This window comes from Drosophila navojoa, chromosome 2, assembly GCF_054131105.1.
Source record: "Drosophila navojoa isolate 15081-1374.11 chromosome 2, UAZ_NAV_1.0, whole genome shotgun sequence".
Classification (NCBI taxonomy): domain Eukaryota; kingdom Metazoa; phylum Arthropoda; class Insecta; order Diptera; family Drosophilidae; genus Drosophila; species Drosophila navojoa.
In genome coordinates, this window is record NC_142890.1 from 26,504,264 (window position 1) to 26,525,311 (window position 21,048).

Here is a 21,048-nt window from a genome sequence, read left to right on the forward strand (position 1 = left end):
ATAATAAGCAATTCAATATATGCAGACATTCGTGACTGTACTAAAGTACAGTCATTCTTTCATTGAAATGTTGGTTGCTGGTTGGTTTGAATAACAAATTTGGTGTGTAGTATTTTACGAATACATACAAGAATTGCGTTTCCTGCTAGTCGAACTACGTAGAACTCTTTCTTGGTCGGATGTCTATAGACATCATCGTCTGTCAGCAGATAGCGGGAGCGAGTGTGGCGAGAGAGAACTAGCGAGTCGAGGCGAGGCATAGATGTTGAGGATATCAACACAATACAACAACAGCAGCATATATTTCGCTGCTAGAGAACTTAATAGCGGGTCTACTATAGAGAATCATTATTGAATTTCATATTTTTAAGCTCTTTTAAAGAAATATATTGGTGGTCCTGAAAAGGACCGATTGTTACGAATGTAAGTTGTTTGTTGTACTCGTTCTTTCTTAACCGCCAAAACCGTATAGTGTACGACCTTGCCTCTTCAATGCATAAACAACATCCATGGCTGTGACTGTCTTTCTCTTGGCATGTTCAGTGTATGTGACAGCATCGCGAATAACATTTTCCAAAAAGACCTTGAGAACGCCACGAGTTTCTTCATAGATTAATCCAGAGATTCGCTTCACGCCACCACGACGAGCTAACCGACGGATAGCTGGCTTCGTGATACCCTGGATATTATCACGCAACACTTTGCGATGACGCTTTGCACCTCCTTTACCCAAGCCCTTGCCACCTTTACCACGACCAGTCATTTTTCACTTTTATATAAACGCACTTCACGAATGTCAGAAATACTCTAATGTCTCTGAACAGAACCACCGCTATTTATACCGAGATATCCGAAAACTTGAGAGAGCACATACTGCTTGCATCTCGCTCACACACTACCCTTGCAACATTTACAACAGCTGAGTAGAGCAGAGCAGAGCAAGAGCGCATAGCATTGAGTATGTCGATCTCTTTCTAACGCACCATCATTTTCCTATATAAGCAATGTCAAGGTCCACCGACCGACCATTGTGTTTTGAACTGTGACAGTGTAATTTAAAATTGTGAAGGAATGGCTCGTACAAAGCAGACCGCTCGGAAGTCAACTGGAGGCAAGGCTCCTCGTAAGCAGTTGGCTACTAAAGCAGCACGTAAAAGTGCACCAGCTACTGGCGGTGTGAAAAAACCTCATCGCTATCGCCCTGGTACAGTTGCTCTGCGTGAAATTCGTCGTTACCAGAAGAGCACAGAATTGCTTATTCGCAAGTTGCCGTTCCAGCGTCTAGTCCGTGAAATCGCTCAGGACTTCAAGACTGATCTTCGTTTCCAAAGCTCAGCTGTAATGGCTTTACAGGAAGCTAGCGAAGCCTACTTGGTTGGTCTATTCGAAGATACAAATTTGTGCGCCATTCATGCCAAACGCGTCACGATCATGCCCAAGGACATTCAACTGGCCAGACGTATCCGTGGCGAGCGCGCTTAAATCGCTTCGCTATTCTGTTTAGTATATTATTACAAGCAACATCCAACAAATCGGTCCTTTTCAGGACCACAATATTTCTAAGAAGGAGATTCCTATTTTCGTTCAAACTTTTTTCAAGTTTCATTTGATCTCAAACTATAAATTGTAGGTCTCTTATAATACAATATATACATATATATTAAAGGCAAATCTAGAAAATTACTGAAAAATACTATACATCTAAAGAAAGTATTTTATTTATTATTATTGTTTTGTCTTTAAATAGCACAATATAGCTTTCTGATTTTTTAAAATTGCATTTTTATTATAAAGCGTTTAGTGTAAATTATATATTTACAGTGGTTAGCCAATTGCTTTTCAATTAAGATAAACTTATTTCTGATTGAATACAAGTAAGAATTTATCTACATATATATTTTCTTTTTTGTGCCTTGTGTCTTAACGCTGATGTATTTATTTGCGCTAAATAAGTGTATCTGAAATGTTATTTTGAATCTGATGGTATGAAATGATTATATGTTTGAAGTTAGTAAATTCTAATTTTGTAATTTATATTATTAATGTTAAAAGGAAGAATTTATTTTTCTGAACGATTTGTATATTGCTTTGGCTTAAGAGCATGAATGCTTTGAACGGCTATTAGTTTAGTTGAAATGATATTTAATATATAAATCTATAGGTTATGCTTGTATTAATAGTTACATTTAATTAACAAATGAATGAATTATTATCTTTTAAATTGATATATAAACATTTTCATTATTAGTTTTTATTATTCCGAATGATTTTCGTATTGCGTTGGATCAAAAGCATGACTGTCTTTAACGGCAAATGGTTTAGTTGAAATCAAATTTAATGTATTTATCTATAGGGTATGCTTATATTAATAGTTGCATTTAATTAACAAATTAATAAATTATTATCTTTTAAATTTATATATTAATATTTTTATTATTATCCAATTAAAAACATTGTTTTTTCAAGATAACTTATTTTGCATTCATACAAAGCCTAACTTTGAGGGGCAATTAAAAATCATGAAATAATAAAAATGTATGTAAAAACTAACTTTATGGATATTTCAAACATTTAAGAATAGAATTACAAACGGTTTTAGTGCAGATATCAAATTTAAACTGTTCAAAAAGACAAGTCAATAAAATGGTCATTGTAAACTTTTGCGTATCGTATATTCAAAGGCACAAACATTCTCGTTCAGCCTTCCTCCTCGATTCTCATCCAAACGGGTGACCAAATTTCATGGTATTTTCGAATTAAACAAAAACTAAAACGTTTCGTTTTGTTTATTATAAAGTGAAAAGTAACGAAGTGAATAATACAAGATGTCTGATTCCGCAGTTGCTGTATCCGCGTCCCCTGTGACTCCACAAACAGCCCCAGCTGAGAAGAAGGTGGCCACTAAAAAGCCTGCATCTGCATCCGCATCTAAGGCAAAGAAAACAGCGGCCCCTCCAACACACCCACCAACTCAGCAGATGGTGGATGCATCGATAAAAAATCTTAAGGAACGTGGAGGCTCATCCCTTTTGGCTATTAAGAAATACATCAGTGCCACTTACAAGTGTGATGCCCAGAAACTGGCTCCTTTTATTAAGAAGTACCTAAAGAATTCAGTTGCGAGTGGAAAGTTGATCCAAACAAAAGGGAAGGGTGCATCTGGTTCATTTAAGCTGTCTGCATCGTCCAAAAAGGAGCCCAAGCCAAAGGCATCCTCCATAGAGAAGAAAACTAAGAAGGTAACTGCATCGGCAGCACCCAAAAAGAAGAGTATATCTGCCACCAAAAAAGTAAAGGGTACTGCTGATAAGAAGTTATCGAAGGCTGTGGTGGCCAAAAAGAGTACCGACAAAAGAAAGCGGACAAAGCGAAGGCCAAAGATGCAAAGAAAGTAGGAACCATTAAAGCAAAGCCCACAACAGCAAAGGGCGGCAAAGTCAAGCGCAGCAAAGCCAAGACTCCGAAACCTAAACTACAAGTGCTAAGCCTAAAAGGGTTGTTTCGGCAGCATCACCGAGAAAAAAGTAGCTGCAAAGAACCAAAGGCAAAAGCTGCTGCGTCCGCAACAAAGAAGTAATTTCACTTCGAAATTACTCCGCCAGGGTATAAACGAATTTCAAAACTATGAAATTTGCCATTAATCAAGTCCTTTCAGGACTACTATTACATAGTTCCAAGAGAAAAAAATAACTTCATAAACGTAACTAGGTCAATATTAAACAAAACCATTATACCCTGATTTCCCATTTTCAATGGGTTCGGGGTAAAAATAAAAGAAGGAAGGGCATATATAGACAACAAAAATGACTAGATTATATTCGATGTTAGTTCTCTTCTCTTCGATAAAAACACAAGCAGATTTTTTGAGATAGATTTGATAGTTGTTCGTCCTGATAGGCTTCTAATCGCTAAATGTTTCTCTTTACGAAAAAAACACAAAATATGGTTTTGTGAGATAGTTTTGATTATTGTACATAATATCACAATAGAAATATTCATTGAAATATTTAATATTCTTTGAAAAAGATTTGTGGCCCTGAAAAGGGCCTTTTGCTTCTGCTTTTAGATGATCTGCATACATCGAGCTAAGATTTACTTGGAGCTAGTGTACTTGGTTACTGCCTTTGTTCCTTCACTGACAGCGTGCTTGGCCAACTCTCCGGGCAACAGAAGACGGACTGCAGTTTGGATTTCCCGACTGGTAATCGTTGAACGTTTGTTGTAGTGTGCCAAACGAGAGGCCTCAGCAGCAATACGCTCAAAATGTCGTTCACAAAGCTGTTCATGATGCTCATTGCTTTCGACGAGATTCCAGTATCAGGATGGACCTGCTTCAGCACTTTGTAAATATAGATGGCATAACTTTCCTTCCTCTTGCGCTTCTTCTTCTTATCATTCTTGGTAATATTCTTCTGGGCCTTGCCAGCCTTTTTGGCTGCCTTTCCACTTGTCTTAGGCGGCATTGTTATTCACTCAATTTCACTTTTACTCACTTCCCAAATGTTTGACAGAACCGATACAACTTGGTTAACATTTGTAGGATTTTTCGAACAACGTTTTCATGTTTGCGTATAGCACAACTCACCCTCTTTAGCTGAAAAAGTAGGTAGGTAAAAAAGTATAAGTTGGCATGTTGAGGATGTTGGGTATTCGATTCTTGTTTGTTGAGTGAAAAAGTGTAAAAAGAATAAAAGGAATATATAATGTCTGGTCGCGGTAAAGGTGGAAAAGTGAAGGGAAAGGCAAAGTCGCGTTCAAACCGCGCCGGCCTGCAGTTTCCCGTTGGTCGTATTCATCGTCTTCTTCGCAAGGGTAACTATGCCGAGCGTGTTGGTGCCGGTGCGCCAGTTTACTTGGCGGCTGTTATGGAATATTTGGCCGCTGAAGTTTTGGAGTTGGCTGGTAATGCAGCCCGCGATAACAAGAAAACCAGAATTATCCCTCGCCATCTGCAATTGGCCATCCGCAACGATGAAGAGTTGAACAAACTCCTTTCGGGCGTCACTATTGCCCAGGGCGGTGTGTTGCCTAACATCCAAGCAGTTCTGTTGCCCAAGAAGACCGAAAAGAAGGCTTAAGATTCGAATTAACTAAAACCAAAACCAAACGTCCTTTTCAGGACGACCAAAAATACCAAAGAGATTTTATTTTTCATATATTAGTATAAATAAAAAAATATAATTTAATAAGCAATTAAAATATGCAGACATTTGACGGTACAAAAGTACAGAGATGACATTTTTCATGTATTAGTCTACATAATAAATGTAATATAATAAGCAATTCAATATATGCAGACATTCGTGACTGTACTAAAGTACAGTCATTCTTTCATTGAAATGTTGGTTGCTGGTTGGTTTGAATAACAAATTTGGTGTGTAGTATTTTACGAATACATACAAGAATTGCGTTTCCTGCTAGTCGAACTACGTAGAACTCTTTCTTGGTCGGATGTCTATAGACATCATCGTCTGTCAGCAGATAGCGGGAGCGAGTGTGGCGAGAGAGAACTAGCGAGTCGAGGCGAGGCATAGAAGTTGAGGATATCAACACAATACAACAACAGCAGCATATATTTCGCTGCTAGAGAACTTAATAGCGGGTCTACTATAGAGAATCATTATTGAATTTCATATTTTTAAGCTCTTTTAAAGAAATATATTGGTGGTCCTGAAAAGGACCGATTGTTACGAATGTAAGTTGTTTGTTGTACTCGTTCTTTCTTAACCGCCAAAACCGTATAGTGTACGACCTTGCCTCTTCAATGCATAAACAACATCCATGGCTGTGACTGTCTTTCTCTTGGCATGTTCAGTGTATGTGACAGCATCGCGAATAACATTTTCCAAAAAGACCTTGAGAACGCCACGAGTTTCTTCATAGATTAATCCAGAGATTCGCTTCACGCCACCACGACGAGCTAACCGACGGATAGCTGGCTTCGTGATACCCTGGATATTATCACGCAACACTTTGCGATGACGCTTTGCACCTCCTTTACCCAAGCCCTTGCCACCTTTACCACGACCAGTCATTTTTCACTTTTATATAAACGCACTTCACGAATGTCAGAAATACTCTAATGTCTCTGAACAGAACCACCGCTATTTATACCGAGATATCCGAAAACTTGAGAGAGCACATACTGCTTGCATCTCGCTCACACACTACCCTTGCAACATTTACAACAGCTGAGTAGAGCAGAGCAGAGCAAGAGCGCATAGCATTGAGTATGTCGATCTCTTTCTAACGCACCATCATTTTCCTATATAAGCAATGTCAAGGTCCACCGACCGACCATTGTGTTTTGAACTGTGACAGTGTAATTTAAAATTGTGAAGGAATGGCTCGTACAAAGCAGACCGCTCGGAAGTCAACTGGAGGCAAGGCTCCTCGTAAGCAGTTGGCTACTAAAGCAGCACGTAAAAGTGCACCAGCTACTGGGGGTGTGAAAAAACCTCATCGCTATCGCCCTGGTACAGTTGCTCTGCGTGAAATTCGTCGTTACCAGAAGAGCACAGAATTGCTTATTCGCAAGTTGCCGTTCCAGCGTCTAGTCCGTGAAATCGCTCAGGACTTCAAGACTGATCTTCGTTTCCAAAGCTCAGCTGTAATGGCTTTACAGGAAGCTAGCGAAGCCTACTTGGTTGGTCTATTCGAAGATACAAATTTGTGCGCCATTCATGCCAAACGCGTCACGATCATGCCCAAGGACATTCAACTGGCCAGACGTATCCGTGGCGAGCGCGCTTAAATCGCTTCGCTATTCTGTTTAGTATATTATTACAAGCAACATCCAACAAATCGGTCCTTTTCAGGACCACAATATTTCTAAGAAGGAGATTCCTATTTTCGTTCAAACTTTTTTCAAGTTTCATTTGATCTCAAACTATAAATTGTAGGTCTCTTATAATACAATATATACATATATATTAAAGGCAAATCTAGAAAATTACTGAAAAATACTATACATCTAAAGAAAGTATTTTATTTATTATTATTGTTTTGTCTTAAATAGCACAATATAGCTTTCTGATTTTTTAAAATTGCATTTTTATTATAAAGCGTTTAGTGTAAATTATATATTTACAGTGGTTAGCCAATTGCTTTTCAATTAAGATAAACTTATTTCTGATTGAATACAAGTAAGAATTTATCTACATATATATTTTCTTTTTTGTGCCTTGTGTCTTAACGTTGATGTATTTATTTGCGCTAAATAAGTGTATCTGAAATGTTATTTTGAATCTGATGGTATGAAATGATTATATGTTTGAAGTTAGTAAATTCTAATTTTGTAATTTATATTATTAATGTTAAACGGAAGAATTTATTTTTTCTGAACGATTTGTATATTGTTTTAGCTTAAGAGTTGAACAAACTCCTTTCGGGCGTCACTATTGCCCAGGGCGGTGTGTTGCCTAACATCCAAGCAGTTCTGTTGCCCAAGAAGACCGAAAAGAAGGCTTAAGATTCGAATTAACTAAAACCAAAACCAAACGTCCTTTTCAGGACGACCAAAATACCAAAGAGATTTTATTTTTCATATATTAGTATAAATAAAAAAATATAATTTAATAAGCAATTAAAATATGCAGACATTTGACGGTACAAAAGTACAGAGATGACATTTTTCATGTATTAGTCTACATAATAAATGTAATTAATAAGCAATTCAATATATGCAGACATTCGTGACTGTACTAAAGTACAGTCATTCTTTCATTGAAATGTTGGTTGCTGGTTGGTTTGAATAACAAATTTGGTGTGTAGTATTTTTACGAATACATACAAGAATTGCGTTTCCTGCTAGTCGAACTACGTAGAACTCTTTCTTGGTCGGATGTCTATAGACATCATCATCGTCTGTCAGCAGATAGCGGGAGCGAGTGTGGCGAGAGAGAACTAGCGAGTCGAGGCGAGGCATAGAAGTTGAGGATATCAACACAATACAACACAGCAGCATATATTTCGCTGCTAGAGAACTTAATAGCGGTCTACTATAGAGAATCATTATTGAATTTCATATTTTAAGCTCTTTTAAAGAAATATATTGGTGGTCCTGAAAAGGACCGATTGTTACGAATGTAAGTTGTTTGTTGTACTCGTTCTTTCTTAACCGCCAAACCGTATAGTGTACGACCTTGCCTCTTCAATGCATAAACAACATCCATGGCTGTGACTGTCTTTCTCTTGGCATGTTTCAGTGTATGTGACAGCATCGCGAATAACATTTTCCAAAAAGACCTTGAGAAACGCCACGAGTTTCTTCATCATAGATTAATCCAGAGATTCGCTTCACGCCACCACGACGAGCTAACCGACGGATAGCTGGCTTCGTGATACCCTGGATATTATCACGCAACAAAAGGGAAGGGTGCATCTGGTTCATTTAAGCTGTCTGCATCGTCCAAAAAGGAGGCCCAAGCCAAAGGCATCCTCCATAGAGAAGAAACTAAGAAGGTAACTGCATCGGCAGCACCCCAAAAAGAAGAGTATATCTGCCACCAAAAAAGTAAAGGGTACTGCTGATAAGAAGTTATCGAAGGCTGTGGTGGCCAAAAAGAGTACCGACAAAAAGAAAGCAGACAAAGCGAAGGCCAAAGATGCAAAGAAAGTGGGAACCATTAAAGCAAAGCCCACAACAGCAAAAGGCGGCAAAGTCAAGCGCAGCAAGCCAAAGACGCCGAAACCTAAAACTACAAGTGCTAAGCCTAAAAAGGTAGTCTCTGCAGCATCCCCGAAAAAAGCCGCTGCAAAGAAGCCAAAAGCAAAGGCTGCGTCCGCAACAAAGAAGTAATTTCACTTCGAAATTACTCGGCAGGGTATAAACGAATTTCAAAACAATGAAATTTGCAATTAATCAAAGTCCTTTTCAGGACTACTATTACATATTTCACAGAGAAAAAAAATACTTTCATAATCATATCTATAAGCCATTATAAAAGAAGAGGCCAATTAGAAAAAATTACTAAATTATATTCGAAGTTCGTTCTTTACACTACGATAAAAACACACAATATGGTTTTGTGAGATAAATTTGGTAGTTGTTCTTCCTGGTTAGGCTTCGAATCGCTAAATGTTTCTCTTTACGAAATTAAACACAAAATATGGTCTTGTGAGATAGTTTTGATTATTGTACATAATATCACAATAGAAATATTCATTGAAATATTTAATATTCTTTGAAAAAAGATTTGTGGCCCTGAAAAGGGCCTTTTGCTTCTGCTTTTAGATGATCTGCATACATCGAGCTAAGATTTACTTGGAGCTAGTGTACTTGGTTACTGCCTTTGTTCCTTCACTGACAGCGTGCTTGGCCAACTCTCCGGGCAACAGAAGACGGACTGCAGTTTGGATTTCCCGACTGGTAATCGTTGAACGTTTATTGTAGTGTGCCAAACGAGAGGCCTCAGCAGCAATACGCTCAAAAATGTCGTTCACAAAGCTGTTCATGATGCTCATTGCTTTCGACGAGATTCCAGTATCAGGATGGACCTGCTTCAGCACTTTGTAAATATAGATGGCATAACTTTCCTTCCTCTTGCGCTTCTTCTTCTTATCATTCTTGGTAATATTCTTCTGGGCCTTGCCAGCCTTTTTGGCTGCCTTTCCACTTGTCTTAGGCGGCATTGTTATTCACTCAATTTCACTTTTACTCACTTCCCAAATGTTTGACAGAACCGATACAACTTGGTTAACATTTGTAGGATTTTTCGAACAACGTTTTCATGTTTGCGTATAGCACAACTCACCCTCTTTAGCTGAAAAAGTAGGTAGGTAAAAAAGTATAAGTTGGCATGTTGAGGATGTTGGGTATTCGATTCTTGTTTGTTGAGTGAAAAAGTGTAAAAAGAATAAAAGGAATATATAATGTCTGGTCGCGGTAAAGGTGGAAAAGTGAAGGGAAAGGCAAAGTCGCGTTCAAACCGCGCCGGCCTGCAGTTTCCCGTTGGTCGTATTCATCGTCTTCTTCGCAAGGGTAACTATGCCGAGCGTGTTGGTGCCGGTGCGCCAGTTTACTTGGCGGCTGTTATGGAATATTTGGCCGCTGAAGTTTTGGAGTTGGCTGGTAATGCAGCCCGCGATAACAAGAAAACCAGAATTATCCCTCGCCATCTGCAATTGGCCATCCGCAACGATGAAGAGTTGAACAAACTCCTTTCGGGCGTCACTATTGCCCAGGGCGGTGTGTTGCCTAACATCCAAGCAGTTCTGTTGCCCAAGAAGACCGAAAAGAAGGCTTAAGATTCGAATTAACTAAAACCAAAACCAAACGTCCTTTTCAGGACGACCAAAAATACCAAAGAGATTTTATTTTTCATATATTAGTATAAATAAAAAAATATAATTTAATAAGCAATTAAAATATGCAGACATTTGACGGTACAAAAGTACAGAGATGACATTTTTCATGTATTAGTCTACATAATAAATGTAATATAATAAGCAATTCAATATATGCAGACATTCGTGACTGTACTAAAGTACAGTCATTCTTTCATTGAAATGTTGGTTGCTGGTTGGTTTGAATAACAAATTTGGTGTGTAGTATTTTACGAATACATACAAGAATTGCGTTTCCTGCTAGTCGAACTACGTAGAACTCTTTCTTGGTCGGATGTCTATAGACATCATCGTCTGTCAGCAGATAGCGGGAGCGAGTGTGGCGAGAGAGAACTAGCGAGTCGAGGCGAGGCATAGAAGTTGAGGATATCAACACAATACAACAACAGCAGCATATATTTCGCTGCTAGAGAACTTAATAGCGGGTCTACTATAGAGAATCATTATTGAATTTCATATTTTTAAGCTCTTTTAAAGAAATATATTGGTGGTCCTGAAAAGGACCGATTGTTACGAATGTAAGTTGTTTGTTGTACTCGTTCTTTCTTAACCGCCAAAACCGTATAGTGTACGACCTTGCCTCTTCAATGCATAAACAACATCCATGGCTGTGACTGTCTTTCTCTTGGCATGTTCAGTGTATGTGACAGCATCGCGAATAACATTTTCCAAAAAGACCTTGAGAACGCCACGAGTTTCTTCATAGATTAATCCAGAGATTCGCTTCACGCCACCACGACGAGCTAACCGACGGATAGCTGGCTTCGTGATACCCTGGATATTATCACGCAACACTTTGCGATGACGCTTTGCACCTCCTTTACCCAAGCCCTTGCCACCTTTACCACGACCAGTCATTTTTCACTTTTATATAAACGCACTTCACGAATGTCAGAAATACTCTAATGTCTCTGAACAGAACCACCGCTATTTATACCGAGATATCCGAAAACTTGAGAGAGCACATACTGCTTGCATCTCGCTCACACACTACCCTTGCAACATTTACAACAGCTGAGTAGAGCAGAGCAGAGCAAGAGCGCATAGCATTGAGTATGTCGATCTCTTTCTAACGCACCATCATTTTTCTATATAAGCAATGTCAAGGGCCACCGACCGACCATTGTGTTTTGAATTGTGACAGTGTAAATTAGAATTTGTGAAGGAATGGCTCGTACAAAGCAGACCGCTCGGAAGTCAACTGGAGGCAAGGCTCCTCGTAAGCAGTTGGCTACTAAAGCAGCACGTAAAAGTGCACCAGCTACTGGGGGTGTGAAAAAACCTCATCGCTATCGCCCTGGTACAGTTGCTCTGCGTGAAATTCGTCGTTACCAGAAGAGCACAGAATTGCTTATTCGCAAGTTGCCGTTCCAGCGTCTAGTCCGTGAAATCGCTCAGGACTTCAAGACTGATCTTCGTTTCCAAAGCTCAGCTGTAATGGCTTTACAGGAAGCTAGCGAAGCCTACTTGGTTGGTCTATTCGAAGATACAAATTTGTGCGCCATTCATGCCAAACGCGTCACGATCATGCCCAAGGACATTCAACTGGCCAGACGTATCCGTGGCGAGCGCGCTTAAATCGCTTCGCTATTCTGTTTAGTATATTATTACAAGCAACATCCAACAAATCGGTCCTTTTCAGGACCACAATATTTCTAAGAAGGAGATTCCTATTTTCGTTCAAACTTTTTTCAAGTTTCATTTGATCTCAAACTATAAATTGTAGGTCTCTTATAATACAATATATACATATATATTAAAGGCAAATCTAGAAAATTACTGAAAAATACTATACATCTAAAGAAAGTATTTTATTTATTATTATTGTTTTGTCTTTAAATAGCACAATATAGCTTTCTGATTTTTTAAAATTGCATTTTTATTATAAAGCGTTTAGAGTAAATTATATATTTACAGTGGTTAGCCAATTGCTTTTCAATTAAGATAAACTTATTTCTGATTGAATACAAGTAAGAATTTATCTACATATGTATATATTTTCTTTTTTGTGCCTTGTGTCTTAACGCTGATGTATTTATTTGCGCTAAATAAGTGTATCTGAAATGTTATTTTGAATCTGATGGTATGAAATGATTATATGTTTGAAGTTAGTAAATTCTAATTTTGTAATTTATATTATTAATGTTAAAAGGAAGAATTTATTTTTCTGAACGATTTGTATATTGCTTTGGCTTAAGAGCATGAATGCTTTGAACGGCTATTAGTTTAGTTGAAATGATATTTAATATATAAATCTATAGGTTATGCTTGTATTAATAGTTACATTTAATTAACAAATGAATGAATTATTATCTTTTAAATTGATATATAAACATTTTCATTATTAGTTTTTATTATTCCGAATGATTTTCGTATTGCGTTGGATCAAAAGCATGACTGTCTTTAACGGCAAATGGTTTAGTTGAAATCAAATTTAATGTATTTATCTATAGGGTATGCTTATATTAATAGTTGCATTTAATTAACAAATTAATAAATTATTATCTTTTAAATTTATATATTAATATTTTTATTATTATCCAATTAAAAACATTGTTTTTTCAAGATAACTTATTTTGCATTCATACAAAGCCTAACTTTGAGGGGCAATTAAAAATCATGAAATTATAAAAATGTATGTAAAAACTAACTTTATGGATATTTCAAACATTTAAGAATAGAATTACAAACGGTTTTAGTGCAGATATCAAATTTAAACTGTTCAAAAAGACAAGTCAATAAAATGGTCATTGTAAACTTTTGCGTATCGTATATTCAAAGGTACAAACATTCTCGTTCAGCCTTCCTCCTCGATTCTCATCCAAACGGGTGACCAAATTTCATGGTATTTTCGAATTAAACAAAAACTAAAACGTTTCGTTTTGTTTATTATAAAGTGAAAAGTAACGAATTGAATAGTACAAGATGTCTGATTCCGCAGTTGCTGTATCCGCGTCCCCTGTGACTCCACAAACAGCCCCAGCTGAGAAGAAGGTGGCCACTAAAAAGCCTGCATCTGCATCCGCATCTAAGGCAAAGAAAACAGCGGCCCCTCCAACACACCCACCAACTCAGCAGATGGTGGATGCATCGATAAAAAATCTTAAGGAACGTGGAGGCTCATCCCTTTTGGCTATTAAGAAATACATCAGTGCCACTTACAAGTGTGATGCCCAGAAACTGGCTCCTTTTATTAAGAAGTACCTAAAGAATTCAGTTGCGAGTGGAAAGTTGATCCAAACAAAAGGGAAGGGTGCATCTGGTTCATTTAAGCTGTCTGCATCGTCCAAAAAGGAGCCCAAGCCAAAGGCATCCTCCATAGAGAAGAAAACTAAGAAGGTAACTGCATCGGCAGCACCCAAAAAGAAGAGTATATCTGCCACCAAAAAAGTAAAGGGTACTGCTGATAAGAAGTTATCGAAGGCTGTGGTGGCCAAAAAGAGTACCGACAAAAAGAAAGCAGACAAAGCGAAGGCCAAAGATGCAAAGAAAGTGGGAACCATTAAAGCAAAGCCCACAACAGCAAAGGCGGCAAAGTCAAGCGCAGCAAAGCCAAAGACGCCGAAACCTAAAACTACAAGTGCTAAGCCTAAAAAGGTAGTCTCTGCAGCATCCCCGAAAAAAGCCGCTGCAAAGAAGCCAAAAGCAAAGGCTGCGTCCGCAACAAAGAAGTAATTTCACTTCGAAATTACTCGGCAGGGTATAAACGAATTTCAAAACAATGAAATTTGCAATTAATCAAAGTCCTTTTCAGGACTACTATTACATATTTCACAGAGAAAAAAAATACTTTCATAATCATATCTATAAGCCATTATAAAAGAAGAGGCCAATTAGAAAAAAATTACTAAATTATATTCGAAGTTCGTTCTTTACACTACGATAAAAACACACAATATGGTTTTGTGAGATAAATTTGGTAGTTGTTCTTCCTGGTTAGGCTTCGAATCGCTAAATGTTTCTCTTTACGAAATTAAACACAAAATATGGTCTTGTGAGATAGTTTTGATTATTGTACATAATATCACAATAGAAATATTCATTGAAATATTTAATATTCTTTGAAAAAAGATTTGTGGCCCTGAAAAGGGCCTTTTGCTTCTGCTTTTAGATGATCTGCATACATCGAGCTAAGATTTACTTGGAGCTAGTGTACTTGGTTACTGCCTTTGTTCCTTCACTGACAGCGTGCTTGGCCAACTCTCCGGGCAACAGAAGACGGACTGCAGTTTGGATTTCCCGACTGGTAATCGTTGAACGTTTATTGTAGTGTGCCAAACGAGAGGCCTCAGCAGCAATACGCTCAAAAATGTCGTTCACAAAGCTGTTCATGATGCTCATTGCTTTCGACGAGATTCCAGTATCAGGATGGACCTGCTTCAGCACTTTGTAAATATAGATGGCATAACTTTCCTTCCTCTTGCGCTTCTTCTTCTTATCATTCTTGGTAATATTCTTCTGGGCCTTGCCAGCCTTTTTGGCTGCCTTTCCACTTGTCTTAGGCGGCATTGTTATTCACTCAATTTCACTTTTACTCACTTCCCAAATGTTTGACAGAACCGATACAACTTGGTTAACATTTGTAGGATTTTTCGAACAACGTTTTCATGTTTGCGTATAGCACAACTCACCCTCTTTAGCTGAAAAAGTAGGTAGGTAAAAAAGTATAAGTTGGCATGTTGAGGATGTTGGGTATTCGATTCTTGTTTGTTGAGTGAAAAAGTGTAAAAAGAATAAAAGGAATATATAATGTCTGGTCGCGGTAAAGGTGGAAAAGTGAAGGGAAAGGCAAAGTCGCGTTCAAACCGCGCCGGCCTGCAGTTTCCCGTTGGTCGTATTCATCGTCTTCTTCGCAAGGGTAACTATGCCGAGCGTGTTGGTGCCGGTGCGCCAGTTTACTTGGCGGCTGTTATGGAATATTTGGCCGCTGAAGTTTTGGAGTTGGCTGGTAATGCAGCCCGCGATAACAAGAAAACCAGAATTATCCCTCGCCATCTGCAATTGGCCATCCGCAACGATGAAGAGTTGAACAAACTCCTTTCGGGCGTCACTATTGCCCAGGGCGGTGTGTTGCCTAACATCCAAGCAGTTCTGTTGCCCAAGAAGACCGAAAAGAAGGCTTAAGATTCGAATTAACTAAAACCAAAACCAAACGTCCTTTTCAGGACGACCAAAAATACCAAAGAGATTTTATTTTTCATATATTAGTATAAATAAAAATATAATTTAATAAGTAAGCAATTTAAAATATGCAGACATTCGTGACGGTACAAGAGTACATAGATGACATGATTGATAAATAATAAGTATAATAAATACATAATAAGTATAATATAATAAGCAATTCAATATATGCAGACATTCGTGACTGTACTAAGGTACAGCCATTTTTTCATTTAAATGTTGGTTGCTGGTTGGTTTGAATAACAAATTTGGTGTGTAGTATTCTTCGAATACATACAAGAATTGCGTTTCCTGCTAGTCGAACTACATAGAACTCTTGGTCGGATGCCTATGGACATCATCGTCTGTCAGCAGAGAGAGGGAGCGAGTGTGGCGAGAGACAGAACTAGCGAGTCGAGGCATAGATGTTGAGGATGTCAACGCAGTACAACAGCAGCATATATTTCGCTGCTAGAGAACTTAATAGCGGGTCTACTATAGAGAATTATTATTGAATTTCATATTTTTAAGCTCTTTTAAAGAAATATATTGGTGGTCCTGAAAAGGACCGATTGTTACGAATGTAAGTTGTTTGTTGTACTCGTTCTTTCTTAACCGCCAAAACCGTATAGTGTACGACCTTGCCTCTTCAATGCATAAACAACATCCATGGCTGTGACTGTCTTTCTCTTGGCATGTTCAGTGTATGTGACAGCATCGCGAATAACATTTTCCAAAAAGACCTTGAGAACGCCACGAGTTTCTTCATAGATTAATCCAGAGATTCGCTTCACGCCACCACGACGAGCTAACCGACGGATAGCTGGCTTCGTGATACCCTGGATATTATCACGCAACACTTTGCGATGACGCTTTGCACCTCCTTTACCCAAGCCCTTGCCACCTTTACCACGACCAGTCATTTTTCACTTTTATATAAACGCACTTCACGAATGTCAGAAATACTCTAATGTCTCTCAACAGAACCACCGCTATTTATACCGAGATATCCGAAAACTTGAGAGAGCACATACTGCTTGCATCTCGCTCACACACTACCCTTGCAACATTTACAACAGCTGAGTAGAGCAGAGCAGAGCAAGAGCGCATAGCATTGAGTATGTCGATCTCTTTCTAACGCACCATCATTTTCCTATATAAGCAATGTCAAGGTCCACCGACCGACCATTGTGTTTTGAACTGTGACAGTGTAATTTAAAATTGTGAAGGAATGGCTCGTACAAAGCAGACCGCTCGGAAGTCAACTGGAGGCAAGGCTCCTCGTAAGCAGTTGGCTACTAAAGCAGCACGTAAAAGTGCACCAGCTACTGGCGGTGTGAAAAAACCTCATCGCTATCGCCCTGGTACAGTTGCTCTGCGTGAAATTCGTCGTTACCAGAAGAGCACAGAATTGCTTATTCGCAAGTTGCCGTTCCAGCGTCTAGTCCGTGAAATCGCTCAGGACTTCAAGACTGATCTTCGTTTCCAAAGCTCAGCTGTAATGGCTTTACAGGAAGCTAGCGAAGCCTACTTGGTTGGTCTATTCGAAGATACAAATTTGTGCGCCATTCATGCCAAACGCGTCACGATCATGCCCAAGGACATTCAACTGGCCAGACGTATCCGTGGCGAGCGCGCTTAAATCGCTTCGCTATTCTGTTTAGTATATTATTACAAGCAACATCCAACAAATCGGTCCTTTTCAGGACCACAATATTTCTAACAAGGAGATTCTTATTTTCGTTTTGTCTTTAAATAGCACAATATAGCTTTCTGATTTTTTAAAATTGCATTTTTATTATAAAGCGTTTAGTGTAAATTATATATTTACAGTGGTTAGCCAATTGCTTTTCAATTAAGATAAACTTATTTCTGATTGAATACAAGTAAGAATTTATCTACATATGTATATATTTTCTTTTTTGTGCCTTGTGTCTTAACGCTGATGTATTTATTTGCGCTAAATAAGTGTATCTGAAATGTTATTTTGAATCTGATGGTATGAAATGATTATATGTTTGAAGTTAGTAAATTCTAATTTTGTAATTTATATTATTAATGTTAAAAGGAAGAATTTATTTTTCTGAACGATTTGTATATTGCTTTGGCTTAAGAGCATGAATGCTTTGAACGGCTATTAGTTTAGTTGAAATGATATTTAATATATAAATCTATAGGTTATGCTTGTATTAATAGTTACATTTAATTAACAAATGAATGAATTATTATCTTTTAAATTGATATATAAACATTTTCATTATTAGTTTTTATTATTCCGAATGATTTTCGTATTGCGTTGGATCAAAAGCATGACTGTCTTTAACGGCAAATGGTTTAGTTGAAATCAAATTTAATGTATTTATCTATAGGGTATGCTTATATTAATAGATGCATTTAATTAACAAATTAATAAATTATTATCTTTTAAATTTATATATTAATATTTTTATTATTATCCAATTAAAAACATTGTTTTTTCAAGATAACTTATTTTGCATTCATACAAAGCCTAACTTTGAGGGGCAATTAAAAATCATGAAATAATAAAAATGTATGTAAAAACTAACTTTATGGATATTTCAAACATTTAAGAATAGAATTACAAACGGTTTTAGTGCAGATATCAAATTTAAACTGTTCAAAAAGACAAGTCAATAAAATGGTCATTGTAAACTTTTGCGTATCGTATATTCAAAGGCACAAACATTCTCGTTCAGCCTTCCTCCTCGATTCTCATCCAAACGGGTGACCAAATTTCATGGTATTTTCGAATTAAACAAAAACTAAAACGTTTCGTTTTGTTTATTATAAAGTGAAAAGTAACGAAGTGAATAATACAAGATGTCTGATTCCGCAGTTGCTGTATCCGCGTCCCCTGTGACTCCACAAACAGCCCCAGCTGAGAAGAAGGTGGCCACTAAAAAGCCTGCATCTGCATCCGCATCTAAGGCAAAGAAAACAGCGGCCCCTCCAACACACCCACCAACTCAGCAGATGGTGGATGCATCGATAAAAAATCTTAAGGAACGTGGAGGCTCATCCCTTTTGGCTATTAAGAAATACATCAGTGCCACTTACAAGTGTGATGCCCAGAAACTGGCTCCTTTTATTAAGAAGTACCTAAAGAATTCAGTTGCGAGTGGAAAGTTGATCCAAACAAAAGGGAAGGGTGCATCTGGTTCATTTAAGCTGTCTGCATCGTCCAAAAAGGAGCCCAAGCCAAAGGCATCCTCCATAGAGAAGAAAACTAAGAAGGTAACTGCATCGGCAGCACCCAAAAAGAAGAGTATATCTGCCACCAAAAAAGTAAAGGGTACTGCTGATAAGAAGTTATCGAAGGCTGTGGTGGCCAAAAAGAGTACCGACAAAAAGAAAGCAGACAAAGCGAAGGCCAAAGATGCAAAGAAAGTGGGAACCATTAAAGCAAAGCCCACAACAGCAAAGGCGGCAAAGTCAAGCGCAGCAAAGCCAAAGACGCCGAAACCTAAAACTACAAGTGCTAAGCCCAAAAAGGTAGTCTCTGCAGCATCCCCGAAAAAAGCCGCTGCAAAGAAGCCAAAAGCAAAGGCTGCGTCCGCAACAAAGAAGTAATTTCACTTCGAAATTACTCGGCAGGGTATAAACGAATTTCAAAACAATGAAATTTGCAATTAATCAAAGTCCTTTTCAGGACTACTATTACATATTTCACAGAGTAAAAAAATACTTTCATAATCATATCTATAAGCCATTATAAAAGAAGAGGGCCAATTAGAAAAAAATTACTAAATTATATTCGAAGTTCGTTCTTTACTCTACGATAAAAACATAACATTTGTTTTTAATTTAATTCAAACTTGTTTTGTTATTCAAATCTTTTTATTTATTGTTGATAATGAATTTCAAAATAGTTTGTAGTTTATAAGAAGTTTATGTGATCAATGTTTTTGTATTCTGCTCATTTACTTTGTTATAAATATTCAACTAATTAATAAAATGATTAATTATAATTTTAATGAGTAAAGTGATTAATTATAATTTGTATATAACATATTTGCTTTGAGTTAAATAAACGTACATTGTTAAATCATTTAAATTACTTATTCCATCAATACATTTTTTAGCGATATTATTGAATTTACCTTCTCAAACTATCGTGGTTATCGAGTGGGACCAATATCGATATCCAGCTCTACATGGACTGCCATAAAAGCTGCAAACAGCTGTTAAATTTTCTGTGGTGGTAGGTAGATAGCTGCGCAGTTTGATCATTCTCGTTAAGATAAAAATACCAACTTCAACGTAACGCAAAATTGGACTTTGCGACGTTACGGAATAACGTATGTATATAAATTGAACTTTAGTAAATGACACTGACATCACATGTATTTTAGCGAATTTAATACTTTAACTTTTCTTAATAAGAAGAAAACTTTTAAAGTTTAAGCGAAAATAGAAATTTTTTATTTTAAAGTAGCCATATTTTTTTGATTCATAATTAAATTATAAACAGAACAATGTAAAAATTGCACACCAGAGTATCATCCGCTAAATGCTTAAGAAATCGTAAAAGTCCATTTTCGGAGATAAATTCAGGTGGAATTGATGTGATTGCGTTACTCTGCCGATTGCTGTACTCTCTAGCCCATAAGTTGTTAATTACAAAATATAGCTCATTCAAATATTTTAAAGAAATTATTTCATCAATTTAATAAAGCAAAACGAGAGAGCGTCAGCTCGGTGTCTGTAGTCTGTTCTAAATACGCATAATGGCAGTAAACGTATCAAAACATCACTAAACACGCAAAGGCAATTAAAATTGTTTTAAAACATGCAAACTCCTACAAGTAATACGCTCCTGCAACGGCGCACAGCGATCTGGGGTGTTGGGATAACCAACTTAAATAGCAGCCAAGAATGCCCATAGACTATATTGCAGGCTGCTCGACGGCGGTATACACTATGCTTACATGCACATGTGCTCGAGCAGTGGAAATACATATGTATGTATGTACGTCGGAAGAAGTTCTCCCCATTTGAGTAATGGAAAGTCAAGGCATTGACTGTCATGCAACATTTTGTGGTAGGGTGTCTTTCATTTATCCCTACACGAAATCTAATTCAATTAAGCAAAGTTAATAGCCTTTGCGCAACATACGTCACCGTCAATGCAGACCATTGTATGTAATTGATCTTTGCCCACTGATTGCTCTCCATGGCTGAGGCTGAGGCTGGAGCTCTGTGGTCACTATATGAGCGAGCGAGCAAGCGACCGAGCGAGGCTTTTCAAATCGAATCGTAAAGGATTATTCAGCAGGCGTGCTGAACAAGTCCACGAATGCTTCGAGTTGCTTGTTGCATATGATAAGGAAAGAAATATGTATGTCTGGATTGTGTTTGTTACAATTCCACACACACATAGACAAATGGAATTTAAGAATCGTATTTAAATAGCTCTGATTACCAATGCCCCTTCACTTGGGCAGAACAACATGCAAATAATAGACCAGGGGCTACGGACCGTCGTTCTTAAGTGGCCCAAATAGCGGCTATAAGTGT

General features: G+C 37.6%; 16 protein-coding genes and 1 pseudogene across 16 annotated transcripts; 10 read left to right on the plus strand and 7 right to left on the minus strand.

Moving 5' to 3' along the window:
* Positions 1-389: 389 nt before the first annotated feature.
* Positions 390-925, minus strand: LOC149092319 (histone H4). The gene has a single exon (XM_089265620.1). The coding sequence runs from the start codon at positions 761-763 to the stop codon at positions 452-454; it is 312 nt and encodes a 103-aa protein (XP_089121746.1). The 5' UTR covers positions 764-925; the 3' UTR covers positions 390-451.
* A 105-nt stretch (positions 926-1,030) lies between these two features.
* LOC149092320 (histone H3) lies at positions 1,031-1,548 on the plus strand. Its single transcript, XM_089265619.1, has one exon. The coding sequence runs from the start codon at positions 1,072-1,074 to the stop codon at positions 1,480-1,482; it is 411 nt and encodes a 136-aa protein (XP_089121745.1). The 5' UTR covers positions 1,031-1,071; the 3' UTR covers positions 1,483-1,548.
* Positions 1,549-2,723: 1,175 nt separating this feature from the next.
* On the plus strand, positions 2,724-8,879 carry LOC149092321 (histone H1-like). The gene is made up of 2 exons (XM_089256150.1): positions 2,724-3,290; positions 8,492-8,879. The coding sequence occupies exons 1-2, from the start codon at positions 2,826-2,828 to the stop codon at positions 8,798-8,800; spliced, it is 774 nt and encodes a 257-aa protein (XP_089112276.1). The 5' UTR covers positions 2,724-2,825; the 3' UTR covers positions 8,801-8,879.
* On the minus strand, positions 4,028-4,520 carry LOC149092322 (histone H2B-like; annotated as a pseudogene).
* Positions 4,632-5,119, plus strand: LOC149092323 (histone H2A). The gene has a single exon (XM_089265537.1). The coding sequence runs from the start codon at positions 4,704-4,706 to the stop codon at positions 5,076-5,078; it is 375 nt and encodes a 124-aa protein (XP_089121663.1). The 5' UTR covers positions 4,632-4,703; the 3' UTR covers positions 5,079-5,119.
* On the minus strand, positions 5,662-6,197 carry LOC149092324 (histone H4). The gene has a single exon (XM_089265791.1). It carries the CDS (start codon positions 6,033-6,035, stop codon positions 5,724-5,726), a length of 312 nt encoding a protein of 103 aa, XP_089121917.1. The 5' UTR covers positions 6,036-6,197; the 3' UTR covers positions 5,662-5,723.
* Positions 6,311-6,820, plus strand: LOC149092325 (histone H3). The gene has a single exon (XM_089265790.1). It carries the CDS (start codon positions 6,344-6,346, stop codon positions 6,752-6,754), a length of 411 nt encoding a protein of 136 aa, XP_089121916.1. The 5' UTR covers positions 6,311-6,343; the 3' UTR covers positions 6,755-6,820.
* A 317-nt stretch (positions 8,880-9,196) lies between the features above and the next one.
* On the minus strand, positions 9,197-9,688 carry LOC149092326 (histone H2B). The gene has a single exon (XM_089265439.1). The coding sequence runs from the start codon at positions 9,631-9,633 to the stop codon at positions 9,262-9,264; it is 372 nt and encodes a 123-aa protein (XP_089121565.1). The 5' UTR covers positions 9,634-9,688; the 3' UTR covers positions 9,197-9,261.
* Positions 9,689-9,801: 113 nt separating this feature from the next.
* LOC149092327 (histone H2A) lies at positions 9,802-10,289 on the plus strand. Its single transcript, XM_089265438.1, has one exon. It carries the CDS (start codon positions 9,874-9,876, stop codon positions 10,246-10,248), a length of 375 nt encoding a protein of 124 aa, XP_089121564.1. The 5' UTR covers positions 9,802-9,873; the 3' UTR covers positions 10,249-10,289.
* Positions 10,290-10,831: 542 nt separating this feature from the next.
* LOC149092328 (histone H4) lies at positions 10,832-11,367 on the minus strand. Its single transcript, XM_089256049.1, has one exon. The coding sequence runs from the start codon at positions 11,203-11,205 to the stop codon at positions 10,894-10,896; it is 312 nt and encodes a 103-aa protein (XP_089112175.1). The 5' UTR covers positions 11,206-11,367; the 3' UTR covers positions 10,832-10,893.
* A 98-nt stretch (positions 11,368-11,465) lies between these two features.
* LOC149092329 (histone H3) lies at positions 11,466-11,991 on the plus strand. The gene has a single exon (XM_089256048.1). It carries the CDS (start codon positions 11,515-11,517, stop codon positions 11,923-11,925), a length of 411 nt encoding a protein of 136 aa, XP_089112174.1. The 5' UTR covers positions 11,466-11,514; the 3' UTR covers positions 11,926-11,991.
* A 1,217-nt stretch (positions 11,992-13,208) lies between these two features.
* On the plus strand, positions 13,209-14,101 carry LOC149092330 (histone H1-like). The gene has a single exon (XM_089265795.1). It carries the CDS (start codon positions 13,273-13,275, stop codon positions 14,020-14,022), a length of 750 nt encoding a protein of 249 aa, XP_089121921.1. The 5' UTR covers positions 13,209-13,272; the 3' UTR covers positions 14,023-14,101.
* A 383-nt stretch (positions 14,102-14,484) lies between these two features.
* LOC149092331 (histone H2B) lies at positions 14,485-14,856 on the minus strand. The gene has a single exon (XM_089256756.1). The coding sequence runs from the start codon at positions 14,854-14,856 to the stop codon at positions 14,485-14,487; it is 372 nt and encodes a 123-aa protein (XP_089112882.1).
* A 168-nt stretch (positions 14,857-15,024) lies between these two features.
* Positions 15,025-15,512, plus strand: LOC149092332 (histone H2A). The gene has a single exon (XM_089265648.1). The coding sequence runs from the start codon at positions 15,097-15,099 to the stop codon at positions 15,469-15,471; it is 375 nt and encodes a 124-aa protein (XP_089121774.1). The 5' UTR covers positions 15,025-15,096; the 3' UTR covers positions 15,472-15,512.
* Positions 15,513-16,121: 609 nt separating this feature from the next.
* LOC149092333 (histone H4) lies at positions 16,122-16,433 on the minus strand. Its single transcript, XM_089256757.1, has one exon. It carries the CDS (start codon positions 16,431-16,433, stop codon positions 16,122-16,124), a length of 312 nt encoding a protein of 103 aa, XP_089112883.1.
* Positions 16,434-16,688: 255 nt separating this feature from the next.
* Positions 16,689-17,218, plus strand: LOC149092334 (histone H3). Its single transcript, XM_089256055.1, has one exon. It carries the CDS (start codon positions 16,742-16,744, stop codon positions 17,150-17,152), a length of 411 nt encoding a protein of 136 aa, XP_089112181.1. The 5' UTR covers positions 16,689-16,741; the 3' UTR covers positions 17,153-17,218.
* A 1,043-nt stretch (positions 17,219-18,261) lies between these two features.
* Positions 18,262-19,180, plus strand: LOC149092335 (histone H1-like). Its single transcript, XM_089256058.1, has one exon. The coding sequence runs from the start codon at positions 18,352-18,354 to the stop codon at positions 19,099-19,101; it is 750 nt and encodes a 249-aa protein (XP_089112184.1). The 5' UTR covers positions 18,262-18,351; the 3' UTR covers positions 19,102-19,180.
* Positions 19,181-21,048: the final 1,868 nt, after the last annotated feature.